This window comes from Merops nubicus, unplaced genomic scaffold (genome assembly GCF_000691845.1).
Source record: "Merops nubicus isolate BGI_N331 unplaced genomic scaffold, ASM69184v1 scaffold8088, whole genome shotgun sequence".
NCBI classification, from domain to species: domain Eukaryota; kingdom Metazoa; phylum Chordata; class Aves; order Coraciiformes; family Meropidae; genus Merops; species Merops nubicus.
In genome coordinates, this window is record NW_008626273.1 from 13,328 (window position 1) to 31,317 (window position 17,990).

The following is a 17,990-nucleotide window of genomic DNA, read 5'->3' on the forward strand; positions in this document are numbered from 1 at the left end:
AAAGTAGCAAAGATTATGTAAAGGATTTTGATGTGTCATATCTATGAACAAACTGAATATCAGGATATTCTGAAGTAGGTATAAAGGCTGGAATCTCATTGAAATAAAAGAATTATCATTTATAACAGGGATGTAGGAACTGCACATGTATCTTGTGTAGTAAAAAGGAGTAAAACTCATACTTACCTATTCTGTACACAGAGCAAACATCTGTGATGGAGGTTTGTTTCAACAAACATATCACTTCTTCCAAATTTTTTTCCTTTGAAAAAAAAGATAGCTCCTCTTCTTCAAGAAAATCCAGGCCTTGTGATCTAACAAAGAAAGCAGCAATTCTGAAGGTGTCTGAAAGCAGATTTGGCTTGAGGAGCTCACTGCATCAGTCACATTGGAGCTTGTTAGAGTAGCTAATACAATCTTCACATAATAGGTCCTGTTGTGTTCAAAAATTAGTATCGGCCATATATATATATATATATATATAAACACATAAAAACTCATAGCTATGCTTGGAGCTAACAGTTCTGCCATATCAGAGGAAGTTATGTCTATCTCTAGTAATGATGTAACATTTTATGAGAGAACTATTAAAAGCACAAGTCTTTAAGGACATTATGGTATTAAATTTTTAATATAAGCTAAAAGTTAAGCAAATGGACCTGCAGACAACATTTAACAACTCCTTGTTTCTGCCTGCAAACAATCCAGACATATTAGTAAGAGCAGCCTATTTACGTAGTGCCAAAGCATGCTGAAACGTGCACTTTTTTTAGAGTTCTGTCCGATTTATGAGCTATTATTTGCAAGAGGATCACCATTTGAAGCAAATTAAGACCTGCAATTGAGGGTACTAGCAAATACAGATGGTTTAACATAGATCTTGAGACACCAACAAAAGCAAAATCTTCTACAAGAGTAAATCATCTTGGATCTTATGATCCAAAGAATTATGACTGAACCAGATATTACAATTACAGCAACCCCTTTTTGCCAGCAAGAAAGTCAGATAAAGGCTGATAATATTTTCCAACAGTTTAATCAGACTTTATGTTCCAATTTCTTTGTACATATTTTGACTGATACACACTATGGCAATTCTCATTGAAATTAAAATAACAACCCAAGTTTAGCATTCGTTACTATAAAGCAAGAGACTAAGTCCCCTTTTGTTTACGAATTAAATACATATAACTTACTTATCTCTAGGCAAGTCCAATTCAACATGACTTGTCTTCACAAAACCTATTTGGCCAGTAAATGCATGTCTTCCAAGAAACCATTCCATGCATTCAATGAAGTAACCAAGGATCTCAATTTTGTCCCCTTTCTGGAAACTGATCTCTTCTGAAGCAACACTTTCATAGTTCATCACAGCTAGACAGGATCCCATTGCTATGTAAAGGCATAAATAATGTTTGCAGATAAAGAAATTTAACAATACAGATACACTTAGTAGAATAGCAACTCAGCAGAAGAAAATACTTAGCAAGAGACATTCCTGGAACTTGTAAGTTGTATGTCAGATGTGGGAAATTTAAAGCATCCAAACAATCAGGTTGGTCTGAGAAAATTCTAAGATGTTTTAAAAATTCTAGCAAATTCCATCATCAAATAACAAAAAGTAATGTTTTAAGCCTCTACTTTCACTCTCAAAACTGGCTTTGAACTTGGGCCAAAGCAAAAAAAAATTGAACCAACTCATATCTCTTTGATAAACATGTAGTTATATACCAGTCAATACATTATTAAAAGTTATATGTATGGTAGAAAAGCCATATTTGCTCTCTAACCTCAAACCATCTGTGTAAGTGTTGTTTCTCTGACAGTGTTAGATAAATTAAATACATGTGTGAAAGATCCACAATTACTACATTGGTGCATTTCCTTATTTTAAAGTTTGTCATCAAATCTACAGAGGCATCCTCAACTTAATTACTCCTTACTACTTTGTGCATCTTCTTAATACAATATTTAGGAGGAAAAAGAGGAGACAAGCTTTTAGAGTTTAACTCAACATAGATTTATGCTCTTACTAATTTTACTGCAAAGTAATTTTGAAAGTTGTTTTCCTATCCTGATACAATGGAAAAAAAAAAAAGGCTATTGAATCCTTTAGGATCTGTCTTAACAAAAGCATAGAATAAGTTTGGGTAGTTTGTTTTGTTTTTTTGAATGCTGAAGTTTGAATGATGTTTCTTACCAACTTCCCTCATAGATTTAGATTCAGTTGTGTATGTAAAATCAATAGGATTAGAATACCCTTTAAGAAACCATCTGAAAGCAGAAAAAGAAATTGAAATTAGTATATAAAACACTTCACTAAGTGTTGTGGCAATAACAGTAATATCTTAAATCCATTTGATACTGCATTCCCACAGTTACCTTCCAATTTCAGCACTGCCTGTACATTTCAGACACAGCTATGTTTTGAATAATATTAGAAGTAAAAGAGGTGTTACTTCAGCCAAATAAACCTAACAAAGTCACGCTATTTCTCCCTGTCCAAGGCCAACAGAAAAATTCCAGCTTTTTAACTACTAAGAGCACCAAGAATGAATGATTTTCTGGCAATTCCCAAAGTGAGGCCATTGATGTAGTTTTGGTTTTATAGCAATTATGACTTTGGACATGAACTTGAAACAAAATGCATTAAGGAGGTGGATAGCTCCTGTCAATAGTGTTGACTAAAAACACTGCTGGCCTGTTATCATCCACATTCCCAAGCATCCCACCTGTTGCTATCCATATTTCTAAGCTTCCTGAAAAAATGAAAATTCTGATTTTTGTTATTATAGAAACATTAATATATTTTATTTTAGTTTGGGGATGGGGGGAAGAACTAGCTCACAAGAGAGTAAACCATTTTTAAATGCTGCTCTGCAGACACCTAGATTTATTTCAGTTGTGTGGTATGGAATGAGATGGAACATTTATTCTCAGTGTTAATGTGAGATGGATGTTCCATAACAAGCACTTGGGGACACCTGTGTCTAAGCAGACATGTACATAGGAAACAGACGCACATGAAATAAGTAGCTGGAAGCAGGTACCTACTGATGAAAAGGAATCAAGGGCTCTGGAGAAGTGTTGGACAACACAGTTGTGCCACCATCCACAGATCCATCTGTTACACCATCAGTAAATGCCCCAGTCTCAAAATAAGTGTTTATTTCATTGTCTGTAGCTGTTATCTTCCTTATCAGATTGTCAGGACATAAAACAAAAAATGCCCCTAAAAAGAAAGCAGTGGAGTAGGTGTTGTTTTAGGTAATGTTTTAATGTTATACAAGCTTTCAAACTGGCATCAAGAGCAACAGTAATATTCAATGAAAAACTGAAAATCTGGAGATTTCACAAGAATTTTCTGTGTGTTTGATGAAGTGTAGAACCTGCTGCTGCTGCAACACTTTTGTGTTCCTACTGCAGAATCAACAGCCTGTCGAGTCCATCATTCTGTCTGTGACAGTGGCAGCAGATGATGCTATTTAAGAGAAGCACATGAATCTGGCAACTGACTGTAATTCTCCTCTTGTACATCTCCAAGATCTACAACAATATTAAGCAAGTTGGACTGTACATCCAGCCTAATCCTTTTGATATCCATTTATGGACCAGTTGCATGTGAACTTCTTTAATCCTCCTATGATCCTACTGAACCTAATCTGTGGTTTTTCCATCTCTTTCTGGTATATTTGGAGTGAATAGATTTAAATGTCAACTTCCCTAAGTTGATGAGTAAGTATTTGATTAGGTCTAAATATTTGATTTGGGGATTTTAAAGAAAGATGCTTCTCTATATTTAGCATGTACAGTTTTCCTTACCTTCCTGTACTAGCAGGCTTCTGTACATCAAATTTAATGATTTTTCATTTATAGAGACATCAATGCCTGTTTCTTCCTCCTCTTGAGAAGAGAGCCAGAAAGATTGATCTAGGAATAAGTTCTCCATGCAATGATTTATAAAACCTAATTTAAAAAAAAAAAGCTTTCTTTGCAGTTTTACAGTATTATTCAAGTAAACAACATTTCAGAAAGTCAGATTGGAGTAGGCATTCAGATCACTCCCCCACAATTTGTAACTAATTTTACTACACAGTATTAGCAAAACTACCTCTGTTAAGTCACATGCACTACAGCTACTTTTAATGCTTAGCTCTCAAACTACACCTAAAAATGCACACAACTTTTCTTTGTCCGGTTCTCCTGAGAAAGCAGACCACACCCTCCCCTCACAAGGGTTCCCCATAGTTTAGCTATATTTGAAAGATTTTAAGTCTGGAAGAGGTAACCACTAGCAAGCTTTGAGCAGCAGGTGTTTAGCACTACTTAACAGATGGCTGGAAATAATCTCCACAAGTAATCTTTATAAATTTCTGTTGCCTGATTCAGCTGTGCTTTATGCAGATACTGTGCCTATGTGTCAGATTCTGGGGATTTCTTCACAACAGAGATGATGCTGTATACCAGAGTCACGTAAATCAGAAGAAGGTAGTGCTTGATCTTGGAAAAATGGGAGTCCTTACATTAGGGCTCAACACTTTCAGAGCTACGTGGTAGTTACAGGGAGATCTGGCATTGGTGTACCATAATCAGCAAGGTACAGATAGTAGATTACTACTTAAAAGGGCCAACATGAATACATTAGCAACTCCTTTGTGCAAACAGTTATGATAAGAGGAAGGGGTGGCAGGTCACTGATTAAGATGCTACTCTGGTGTTTGGAAGATGCTGAATCCATTCCCTGTTAGACAGCCTTGCCTAAGAAAAAATTTCATCTTCTTGAGCTTTCTCTGTAAAGCTGGATTGAAACAGGTTTTCTTCTAGTTGTCTAAGAGTATTTAAGTACAAAATAGCAAGTAAATAGCAAACATGAAATGAAAAATAAAATTCATTATTTTAAATAGGTTTGATGCAAACAGGCAAATTCAATAGTAACACACACAAGCTCTCCCTAAGCAGAAGAAAAAAAAAAATCAGGTAGACAAAATGGAAATAAAGATCTGATTCAAATCCTATTCTTCAGAAAAGACTTGTGAAGTTATAGGATATTAATAGTGGAACTCAGATTAATGGCATCATATTGTTAGAAAAGGCAAGCTGAGATTTAGAAGTGGAACTGAAGCATGCAAAGCAGATGAAGTAATCTTTGCTTTACTTGATATTTCCTCTGAAGCCTTACCAACTCTGTCCAGTTTGCTCACTACTATTCAGGAAAGATGTGGAACAACTAGAAGAGTCCAGTGGGAAGCATGATCAGAGGTCTAGAAAACACTCTGAAGAAGGATTATAGGAATTAGGGTTGATTTGAACAACTTGAACACTAAGTGGAAGTGCAGGTTAGAATTCTCCAAATGGGTATTAGCATGGTGCAAAGAAAGAAGAGTAACCTCAGCATGTCTACAGTGAGTTGTAGCAGAGGTTAGACTTTAGGACAAAACCACCTGGATTGGAACTGACCCTTTAGAAAGAAGATACAATCTCATTCTGGAGTGTCTAACTTACACAAAATATCTGCCAGGAACAATAGCTGTTATCTGCTTTGGGACAAGGCAGGTTCTCCTGGAGGTGGGAAGGTCTCTCCAGCTCTATCACTGGTACTCAGTTCAGGAACATCACTTACTACTAATAAGAGTTAATATAAAGAATCTCAAAATCCTGTTCAGCAAGTTCCCAGACAGTCAGAAATTGTGTGCAGAGGAATATAAAAAGCATATTGAACAATTGTATAGTGAAACAGTTTTACCTAGTGAGTGGTATGTTAGAAACTTCCATATTTCTTCAAAAGTTTTAAACGTCACCACTATTAGATCTTGATCACTGTGAATAGACAGCAGTCTAGCAGAGAGCTCCTAAAAAAACCAAACCAAATATTTTAATTACAACTATACTAGACTTGAGAACAATTTCTCACTAGGTAACACTTATCCTAAAATGCTATGTAATAAGAAGGATTAAAAAAAATCCAGGATTTAACCTATATACATGTTAAAGTACAGATGTCATATAACATACAGTAAGCCACATTTTCATCTGACTTTCTCTTACCAGTTGCACCAACAGTTCCAGTGAGGTTAGTTTACAGAGGAATTAAGACCTCAGGACTGACCACAGAATGAACCTGCCTGGTTCAGACACATCTATTTCTAGTGGCCAGTATTCTTCATTTAGAGTGTGAACACCAGGTAAGCATCTAATGGTACTTTCCAAGAACCCTCCTAGCACAGAGCAATTTACAGCTTGGAAAATGCCTTGGCAGACGTGGGCATTAATATTAAGTAGTGGTAAAAGGTTTAGTTCCGATTGTTGGTTTGGTAGGGTTTTTTTAGGTGTGTTTCCGTTTGGATGTGGGTGGGGTGTTGTTTTGTTTGTTTGTTTTTACTTAATTTCTCTAGATCACTTGAATTGCCATAAATGTTTAGGATCCACAACATCCTGCTGTAGGTTAGCCTCAAAGCTCTGTACACAAAAAAAAAAGCACCTCCTTTGATTCATCTTTGAACCTCCTACCTGGTAGCTTCAGTCTTGTTCCAGAGCAGACACTCAGTAGTAATTACCTAGATGTTAAGTATAATGGGTTATTTTTTTTTAAAAAAAAAAAATGCAGTAAAATCCCTTTCCCCTTATTTGAATTGGTTCACGTTGCTAAAGCAGCATTAAACTGGGCATTTAACAAACATAAGCAATGATCACTGTAAATTATAATGATGGGGTTTATAAGGAATTTCAGAATTGCTAAAAGGGAGAGCCACCTAAACCTTCAAATAAGAAATGAAAGTTTTGATGGATTCTAGCCAAAGAGTGGTAATATACAGTGTGGTTGCACTTCAGTTAGTAGCTTAAAAGCAAAAGCAGGGGTTTCCAATGGTGCTGAGTACTGTCTTTCAGGGAAATACAAAGAACTGTGGCTATTTATGAGACAAATACCTGAACCAGTGTACAAAGATGCAAAGCTAACAGGTATAAAGCTACTATATCATTTTCCAGTACTGTAGCCTTGCTCCTGTAATATCAAAATCGAAATGTATCTTAAAACAATTTATGGACTGATCAAGAAACTGATTCTAACACTTGAGGGAAAAAAAAAAAAACACACAAAAAACCACCAAACCAACCATCCCACACACAAACCCACAACCACCATGAAACAAAACAAAACCAGGCAAATTGTCCCTCAATCATTTTCTGTAATCTGAGCAAGATGGAGTTTATGCACTGTTTTTGGCTGTTATGTCACAGTTTTAGAAGACCTCAATTAATAACTTCCATTTCTTCAAGTCACAACATGAACAGATTAAAATAGTAATCCCTGTTGAAAAACAAAAGTTCAATTTAAGGCTCTTCAACAGTCACGCCTCATCACTGCTTTCATCTTCTGCATGCCCCTTTCTACACTAGATTAAATATTAACGAGAGCCTGAATTCTATTGATAAATTGCCAAGGCATGCTAAAATATCTCAGCCTCAAGGTCTTTATGCACTGCTGAATATCAAAACAATATTCTAAGGAATCTTACCATTATAAATCTTGCTTCCTTCAAAGTGTGTTTTTTTTCCCAGCCTCTAATAAAGCCACAAATCTAGTCTATTTGTATGATGTTTTCCCTCCTTCTCCTGATGCCTTCTTCCTTTTTGCAAGTTCCTCTGAACAAAAGCCAGAGCAGAGCAGCAGAGTACAGACTGTTCTCACAGCCACAAAATCAGCAGGCTGGTGATGGAGAAGCACCACACATGAAAGGAAACTCATGTAGAGGCACATGTACCCAAGGCAGTCAAAGCCATAACTAATTAACATTTCAATATTTGGCTTGCTAGTGAAGGAAGCTGGAACTCACAGGAGGGACATCAATGGTCAAATGGTATCATCCTCCTTTTCCATCAAGAGGGAAGAGGAGACTTTAAGACCTCATTGGTTGTAGAGGACAGGCTTCCTGTATACAGATTAAAGACAGTGATAAAAATTGGCCAAACCTCTTGTGTGCTGTTTAAGGCTATGGCCATCAAGTCCTAGGAAGTCAAATATTTGATGTTTTACTTCAGAGTTCCTCCTTGGCTTAGTAGTGGGCTTCTTAGGTAACTTGTAGAACAAATGATTGAAAACCAAAGAGTCAATATGAGGATATTTAAAAAAAAAAAAACACCACACTTAGAAAACCATGATTTCATTTGATGTATGTCAAAGTGGAACACTTTTAAAATAAAACCATTCAAAGTCTTATTTAACTGGGTTTATTTATTTTATATCTAATTGGTGTTGTAGTCTTTTTTCATGGTTCAGTATTTCTCATGTTTTGGGGTGGTTTAGGGCCATGGGAAACTATGCACTCAAATTCAAGCATACAGCATGTATATGGAAATAGGAGCCAAATAACTCACAGATTATTTCAGTAGCACAGGGTGTATTTTCTGAATGATTAAAACAATTCCCACGCAATTGACTTACACTGAAAGCTGCCATCACCTCCCTGCTGTCATTTTCCAGAAGACGGAGCTGCCCTCTGAGCTGTCTCTGAAGGCTGGGATCAGGACATCCACTCCTTCTCCTTATCATCGTTAATTTCAAGGAGATATCTGGAAAAGGAGCAACAAGTTTTGTGAACCAGCTCTGGAGAACCAGAAAATCTCTCAAAATCGTAGAATATACATTAGGAACTATCTTTCTATCTTCAGAGAGACAGAAAATTGACATACTGCATGTTTCTTTTTCCTTTCTATAATTTAGTAGAGCTAGTAACCTAGCATGAAACAAGATTTTTTTCAATTGCACGATAAAGTCTACAATTGTAAAAAAAGAAGGTGATTTGAAAGCCCATAGAGACAATGGAAGAAAACAGACACTCTTGTGGATGGAGAAGAGATAAAACAAGCAGATTGATAATTTGTCAAATTAGACAGCTCTATAGGTGTAGAGAATATGCCCAGATTTCCAGATATTTCCTACATGTTTCAAAACTCAAGGCAAACAGATACTGGAATTAATTTTTTAAAAATGGAAAACACATCAAAAACATGGATAGTTCAGCATGTTACAACTACTCTTTATGCCAATCTTAAATTCATGGTTATTTGACATGTCACCCCCACTACTTCAGGAGGCTTTTATAAATGGAAAACTGGAAAAGCTGTTTCTCTGGTAAGCTGGTTGAGCAGTACCAACCAAGATAAATGGACCAGCTAAAAGCTCACTTCCATGATTTCTCCAGCACAACTGAAAGACATTAACTATCTGTTCTCAGATCTTGACATCAGGTTATGAGCAGCTTTTACTACAGCTAAGGGAACAGTTTCAGCTGGCATCTCTCAGATAAAGAGGATCTTTGATAAAGCTGCTTTGATTCTGCATGTCTGTTAATTAAATTCAATAACAGTAAATCATATTCATAAGTTTCCAGATACCCAGATGGGCACATATGAGCCAGTAATATCCACTCAGGAAGAATTCCACTTGCATGTGTGTAAATAGGTCACACTTCCAGTAATAAATGGGATTGTCATACATCCTAAAATATTCCACCTCCGAGTTTCATTTTTTAATCAAGTACAATAGAAATCTTTCACATTCTAATGTGCTGCATCTTTATCTGTTTTCAGAGGGCTTCCTATGAACATCTCCAGGCATTTTACAATGGCTCACACCTAAATTACTCATTACTTTAAGGTCAAGAAGGGTGGCTCAGAAATATAGAGCTGTGTTACTGAATTACAAGACATTGCCGTTTAAGCTGTGGCCAGATAGTCAATTGTTAGTACAAAGAACAGTCATCTCTGTTCTCTGATCCTAATGGATCACCATTAGGTAACAATATGGTTGACCTTCATTTTACCTGAAGCCATAAAAGATACGGGCACAATAGAAGACTTACATAAAAATTTACCTTTTTGCTTTACACTACTAAATTTACTCCCAGTTAAATTGTTTTTCTACAGTTACATATTTAAGTCTTTTAGAAAGTCTATATTACTGAAAGAATAACATTGAATTAAAACAATTGTAGTATAGGCACTGGAATGGGATGCTCAGGAAGGTGGTGGAGTCATCATCCCTGGAGGTGTTAAATGAGAAGATGTAGCACTTGAGGCTATGGTCTAGTGGATAGGGAAATGCTGGGATGAAGGTTGGACTTGATGATCCTAGAGAACCTTTCCAACCATAGTGACTCTATGGCTGCTTATGCCCAAACTACTAATGTCTTCTAGAAATGAAACATGGTCCAAAACCCCATTGCACCTATGATAATCTTCCTGTGTGCTTCTGTGAGCTTTGACCCATACTCCCAATTAAGAACAACCCAGATTCTGTACAGAGACAAACAAACACACAAATAATTTAACTACAAATAGCCACATGTGGCAGAGACACTCTACCACTGATGTTTTTCAGGTCAAGCCAGAAAGCAGAGCACATCCCACTGTTTGTTTTTGATGGTTATTTCTCTTCCTTCACAAGCAAGAGAAGGGAAATGTGACTAGACCCTTAATTCCCAGAGAGGAGAATAGAACAGAACCATAGAATCACTAGGGTTGGAAAGGACCTCTAAGATCATCAAAGCAGGCCATGAGCCCTCCGGAAGGGAAGCCTGCTGTGCCTGCTTACTGAAAATAGACTTGGAAAGCCCACAATCATAAAAAATAAGACATTTGAAGAACTGCAGCCCTTATGTAAAATAAGCAAAGAACTTTTTATTAATGCTTGTCTTCTCCCTCTCCTTCCCTCCCCTCCAGCCATTGCAATACAGTCCATAAATTGTTTCTGGCTTTTATAGAAGTTTTGCTCTTTTTATGAGAATTTCTCAACAAATCTTATGTAGAAGATGGACACTTGACAGATGCCCTGAAGTATGTTACAAAGTTTACAGGAGTGATGACTGCAAATTGAAATGTGGTTGCCTCAAAAAAAGAGTATTGAGAAAGGCATTGTATTTATAAGATATGATGGAAGAAAATGCCTTACCAGTTGGAAAATTCTCTGCTTGACTGTGAAGGTTCCTTGAACTGACAGTGCATTTTTCACTTTGAGAACACTCTGTTATGATAAATGAAAGGGATGGTTAAATGCATTTTTTAAGTCCATATAAATCACACTAGAAGCAAAAAAAACAAAAAACAAAAAACAACACACCACATCTTCAAAGCACTTGATGCATTGGATAATTACTAAAAGACAATAACTCTTTCCAAAAAAAAAGACAATAACTCTTGCCCCTTACTGTTATATAATTTCCAAAACCCACAAAAGGTGTCTGCAGGTCATTTTTCTTTTGATGGGGAGGAAGTTAAATCTTGATTTCATCACTTTTATGTGAAGCTTCAAGATGGAGAATTGGTGGAAAGAGCCTCTCAGAAAACCAAAATCCCATTTGGGAGAAATCAAGGGTCAGGCTTCATTTTCTCCTCCCTTGAACCTATACTAAAGGTGGCCTCCACTAAAGTTTCAGTAGTGTAAATTGGCAACGACATGAGTGTCTTGTGCCAATTCATACATGGAGAGAAAGAACCCTCTATTTATTACAAGCTTAATGCTTGGGAGAGGTAGCGTAAAAATAAGTGATTTGAAGTTTTAGGAAAATAACACAAAAGTCTAGTTTATGTTAACAGTAATCTGCCTTTTTTTTCCATGTTTGGCTCATATTTCTTCCAGTCCTTTTGGAAATGACATTTTCATGCTGAAGAGACATCCAATCCAACCAATTCCCTTCTCTCAAAGTTCCCTTGGCAAAAATGAGTGAAGACAAGGCTTGATATTACCAAGAACAAAAGTGGGAGAAATAGATCTTTGATTTGTAAAACAAAACTTCTGAGGCAATTTTTGTTTCCTAAGACATCTTCCTCTGCTTTTAAGAGAAAATTAGCAGTATAGTAGGACATGGTAATTTCTAAGTCTTCTGCATCTTCCCTTGAGTGTATCTATTGATGTTACATGAATAAAGTCATGCAAATAAATGAGCATATATAAATACAGTATTTTCCTACTTCAGGAAAAAAGTCATTAAGCATTAAAAACATCATCTTTAAGGGAAATTGTTAGAGTATATTAGGATTAGAAATTGCAATTCCTGAGCACTATGGGGTTTGTTTCATTTTGGTTGTGTGTTTGACAGTGGTGATGGGGTTTTTTGTTCAATTTTCTTTTTTCTAGTCTGGACCCAACAATGTTTGTTTTTATGTAAGAATTGGTAGTAAGCTCACTGCAGTGTAGGTTGGCTGTATTGTATAAGTGCAAGTTCTGCACAGCTTCTGAGACCATACTTATTTGACTTCTCTTGTTTTAGTCAGAAGTACAAACACAGTGACTGTCAAAACGTTGAAAATGTGTTATCAGCTGTTATTTAACAGTTGATAAGAACAGTTTAATTAGTGTATGGTTTCGGTATGTGAACTTGCCATTACTATTATTTCAATATTACCAGATACAGACTTTCCTTGAAAGGTATTTATTGGGACACAAATATTATCAATATTACCTGCTGGATATTTATTACTAAACCTAATTTCTATGACATTTAGAAGAAACTAAAAACTATGAGCAAGTGTTTTATTACTCATGGGAGTTTAATTAAAAATAGTTTCCTATTAAATTTGAGCAAAATCAGAGTTACTATAAATACGCTTTAAACTTTGAAACTGTTCAAAGTGCTATAATTAGATTCAAAGACTTAACATGAACTCCATGCCCCATCCCTAATTTATGGGATGACTTGCATACTTCTTGGCAAGCTAAAGAGAAATTTTATACTGCCTATGGATGCTTGTACCTGGTATTCTTTGATGTCAGCAGAGTTGCAGTTGTGAACAGAAAGACATTGTCTAAGTCATAGGACATACAATCTAAAATGAAGTAGTTTTTCCATGATTGCTTAAAGTATCTTCACAGAAAGGAGAAAAGTTCTCAGGTGTACTACAAGGAGTCTGGCCACTGTGTTTGAGACACACCTAGGTATGTGTCACTACCCTTCCACCCCAAAATAAAAGTATTTCCCACTTGCATGTTTTTGCTGCATGAAGTATGCTTTCATTTGCATTAAAAAATAGTGTTAAATCTTTTGATGAAAAACTGAAATCTAAGAATTTTATTAAAATAGAAACATGCAATCTAACTCATCTTCACATCTGAATCTTAGAGGTTATAGCAAAAAGTGATAGATAAGGAATATATATTTCAGTATTCTGGCTCCTAGGTTCTGATAATTACATCTCATCTTAACTGCTAGATAATCCACATGCCTGCACAAAGGGAATTTCAGTAGAAATCATTTAATACTCCAATCTATGCAGCATCGCCATGGAGGAAATATAGCTGTTTGGGTTTTGAACTTAATAGTCACAGATGGATTTTTTAACAAAAAAGCTTAGCTGAAAAACACGAGTCCCCTGCATGTGCACAGCAAGCAATATTTAAAGGACACGGTAATTTAAGCACAAAGAAAAGTCAAGAGCAGAGCAGCCAGGACATGTTGATCGAGGTCTTACCCATTTGTTCTTGCAAGATATTCTTCCTGATGCCATCCCTGACCATGCCAATGGTGCCGTTGGCCTCTGCACATCTCCACTCAGACCTGCACCTTCCCTGCTCCATTTCTTCCCTCTCCAAGTTCCTGTCTTGCTTTCCCTCTAGACCAGGGGTGATGACATCAGTGCTGAGCATAGATGGGCTGTCTACCTCTGCTGAACTCGCCATAATTTGGAATTGCTCACAGTGATGCAATTAACATTATCGACAATCTGAGAGGGAACAAAAAAATCATCATTTTTTTTAAATGTCAGAATACATGCACATATTCAAAAGCTGTAAAATAAAGTATTTGCTTTTGACTTCTTTTCAGAGAAATTGCATAACACCCAAATTCACCCCAGAAAAGGCTCTTGCAATCAGGTGGGATCACTGCTTTAGTAACAGAGCAATAGATTTAGCTAACAGCACCAATCCAAGGCCTGAAGTAAAATGTACTTGTGCCCACTGCTAATTATTCATTCTTGGGCAGTTTTAATGCAGTGACTCCAAAGGATGGCATCATTCACATGAAAAAAAGCAATGCAGGGGAAAATATATCATTTTCCAAAGGTGAGGAGCATGGAATGGGTACTGCATGCCTAATTCAAACAACCAGGAAGGTTTTTATAAATTCAGCTAGAGAATGAATCCTCTGCAGGAACCCACGGAGCAGGAAGACAGCCATGCAAAGATCCAGAGGTTTCTTCGTGGTCAAGCAGAAGAGTGATCTACAGAGGCTCGAGGCTGAGTCTGGCAGCAAGACTGTTACTGGGATGAACATCAAGAAAAAGGAATAGAAATGGAAGTAGAGCACAAGTCATTGGAAGCTTTACTGCTCTGTCTGCAGTCACTGATGTGAGACATCCTGCAATCCCATTTTTTGGGCACAAGCTACTTCAGAAAAGTGCAGACAGACCATCAATGCATCTGCAGAGGACATGACTCTCTTAGCCAGCACATGCCCCACTGATATTTAGACCCTTTTCCACAGTGGGTTCTCACATGCCTCTAATTTCATGAAGCCACAGGATAGGTTTTGCTTTAGTCCTGTCACTTGGACTTAATCCAAAATCTTCTGTGCTTGCTCCAGCTATATTCAGCTACTTTCATTATGAGTATATAAGCCTGTAATCCTTGTGACATTTCTTCATTCATTTGTTTTGCAGCAGAAGTTTGTTAAAGCTGGAACTTTTCATGGAAGATTATTTTTGCTCTGCCAAAACCTCAGACAAGTGCCTGATCACCTTGTATCCCCTTACAATCTGCCTTCTGAATGGTCAGGAAATTTCTCCCTTCTCTGTTCACCATGCAGCAGGGTATCCCAAAGCACATTGTCTGGCTTGCTTCTTCAAACACATGCCTTCCAAAGCTTCTCACCCTCCAAGCTTCGTGTCATAGATCCCCAAACCTTAGCAAAGTGAGCACCAGTAGGACAGCACGACAGCTCCTCACTGTCTGCCCTGTGAGGCAGGTACACAGGAGAAGGCAGTGATCTGCCTGCACACCTTTCATACGCTGCTTTGCAGTCCTCAAAACCTTCAGCCCATAGGGCACTTGAATAAGCAGTAAACTACATACAGATAGAAACTTGTTAAGCAGTTATAAAATGTAATGAGATATGACCAACACAAAATTAAACTATAACCATATCTATCACAGGCATGTAAGTTAATGGAGTATGAAGAAATACAGACTGGATGGTGGTTAAAGGCTTTCATTGACCTATTCTGCCAGTTATTTGAAAGTGCCTATCATAGTGGTGAGGCAGATTTTCAAAAGATATTTTGTGGTGTAGCATCACAGTTTTCCATATAAAGTTATGTGTATAAATTCACATAGAACTATGAAATACGGCAAATCAAACAAGTGATTTTGATGCCTTCTCTCAGAATATAGTATTTCTGCTAACATATTTCAGTAGCATTGCAGTTCTGACTTCAGATTCAAGTTTCTCTTGCTAACTTGCCTGAAGAACTGCCTATCACACTTGATGACCCAGTTACTAATTACTAAAAACACAGGCCTTCCAGAGACAAAACTCACTTTGCTAGGCATATGCTTTTCCATTTATAAAGCTGATCTTTTCCTTTAAAGTAATGACAGTAGCTAACACCATTCTTTTCAGTACCAGTATTATACATGTAATGCACTCTAATTTTCACACTTGAGAATTAAACATTCTCCTGTATATATTTTGTAAATAGTAGTATCTCCTGTTGATGAAGATGTAAATATTGTGATATCAAAGTATTTAATTCAAAAGGTGGTAGTTTAAATGATATTGTTCTACTGATCCAAAGCCAGTTGTTATTTTTAGATCAAGATTACCCTTAACCCCAGGCATAAAATTCATTGCTCAGAATATTAATTTTTTCCATCAGCTCCTATCAAAAGCAGAAGTACTGTCTCAACAACATTTAAGAAAGCAATTATACTCAGACTTGATTTTTTTTTAATTCAGTTGCCTTGGAGAAGGGAGTTTAAATTTTCGTGTCTTCTGCATCAGTGTATGCTGGTAAGGGTAACATATAAATAGGGTTGTGACTGAACTTAAAAAGCTTTATGCTGCAAGAGCAAGCAGGACAGCTGAACAAATCAAAATGGATGTGATCCCTTTTACAAAGATTTAAGAAGTTTATTAATTTGTTAAAAAAAATTCTTAATAAAATTATTTAAACTATTAAGATTCAGTCATAGTAACCTAGAGCCTAAGGCAAGGAGGGAAAAAAAAAATCAGGATGAGAAAAAGCAAAAGTAGTATGCCCTTGTCAAGGTTTTCTCTTGGCTCTAAGATACAGAAAATGAAAAATCAAATAATGTAAAAAAAACCAAACAACAGTCATGCTCTCCTGTACAGACTCCTTTCTCATCTTTAACATTGGCCTTAAATATCAAATGTCAATCCATGTGACTCTGTATAGTCACTAAGAAGACAGTATTAAACTTCCCTCTAGTTAGACACCTAGTCAGCCTAGGCCCTTCTGAACATTTATTTAGCTTCTAAATGTGACTTAAGTGACACAAACTTGGATCCGAGTAACTAAGATTTCACAGACGGTAGCACCACATCTGTTCTTTACTATTCACCTTTGATTATCATTTAAGTACCTCAAGAAGCAAACCAGTAACACACAAGCAATGCTATGGTATAATGACCATGTTTATTATGCTGATGCTTTCTCATCAATTATTAAACCATTCCAGTACAAATCAAAAGATATTCAGAAGCCTCAAACCAAAGAAAAACATTCATCCACTATAGCACAGATTTAGAAAATACTGAACGTCAGTGCTTGAGCCACTCATTAGAGATTTTTCATAAACTTGTAATGCTAACTTCCCTTTATACTTATTAGTGACCAGACATTTGAGATCACAAATACAAGATGAAGGAATGGATTAAAGATCTCTCACCTTGCAAAGTAAGTTTGTTTTCTATAACCAGTTCTTGCCATCTATATTTATGTGCGCTAGCAAAGAACTTCATTTATAGTTTAGACAAAATTATTTTATCTTATGCTCTTTGAGGCCTAAGAAATTAATATTTGATGCTGGACACTGGCTGTAAAACTTCATCTCTATTCAAAAACCATGCAGGCAAGAGATAGAAGCTGATCTCGGGGAGCCCCACTTTCTAAGGCTACTGGTTTCACTGGTGTCATCCTTCCTTGTGGCCTGGGCTCACTGGACATGCTGCCCCACACGGAGCCATTGGTAGCACCTGTCCAAGCTTATGAGGCTCAGAAGGTCACTTCACCTTCCCCTTGCCTTTTCACAGGGCACAGCAGGCTGGAAAGGTTTGTGCTCAACAGCTGTTGAACATGAAGTGGAAATAAGACACTTTTTCCTACTAGAGGTTAAATAGAACAATTCCGTTATCATGTTTTTCCCTCTGTTGCTGCTTCCTTTTCATTGAGTGCTGGTACCTGTTTTCAAAACACAGCCAACCAGAAGAAAAAACACATAGCCTGACAATTTCCATTTCCCTAACTGCAGGTTGAGGGTTTCCCTCACCCCTTGCCTTTTGGTATTAAGAGAAGTTGTGGATGGCAGGAATACTTTCTCTCCTGCTAACTCCTTCCCATTTAAAGGGTGTTGAAAGAGGAAACTAACATCCACTGAACAGGTTCTGTCTTTCTTTAAAGGTGTATTTCTAAATATAAAACTAGGACTCAGTATATAAAAATGGGTTATATTTGAACTAGTTGCCTAAAAACTGTGTGCAATATAATTTCTCTTTCTTTCATCCTCTTTCCTCTAGGAGGCTCAGGACAAATTGCTAATGACTAGCTTCAAGTTACCAGTGGTAACTATAATTATTCTAGTTTTACAGCAGTGGAAATCAAGATAAAGATTATTTGCAAAGATACAGGAGTGCTACAGAAGTGCTGGAAAAGTAGCCAGAGTCCTGAGGTGAATATAAAGTTGAACTAATTTACCCAAATAGGATTATTTATGCATATTGGAAGCCTCCTGGATGGTACAAGGTTACTGCCATTGCTCC

At 36.8% G+C, this 17,990-nt stretch overlaps 1 protein-coding gene across 1 annotated transcript in view; it reads right to left on the bottom strand.

The window, feature by feature from the left end:
• SH3TC1 (SH3 domain and tetratricopeptide repeats 1) overlaps positions 1-13,639 on the bottom strand; it is a 26,481-nt gene extending 12,842 nt beyond the window's left edge. Inside the window, exons 1-9 of the mRNA XM_008945939.1 lie at positions 13,465-13,639; positions 10,949-11,020; positions 8,441-8,568; positions 5,744-5,849; positions 3,823-3,966; positions 3,055-3,232; positions 2,201-2,274; positions 1,197-1,392; positions 187-314 (exon numbers count right to left, since the gene is read on the bottom strand). Coding sequence (XP_008944187.1) covers positions 187-314; positions 1,197-1,392; positions 2,201-2,274; positions 3,055-3,232; positions 3,823-3,966; positions 5,744-5,849; positions 8,441-8,568; positions 10,949-11,020; positions 13,465-13,639 — 1,201 coding nt within the window. The remainder of the gene's footprint in view (positions 1-186; positions 315-1,196; positions 1,393-2,200; positions 2,275-3,054; positions 3,233-3,822; positions 3,967-5,743; positions 5,850-8,440; positions 8,569-10,948; positions 11,021-13,464) is intronic.
• Between the last annotated feature and the right edge of the window lie 4,351 nt (positions 13,640-17,990).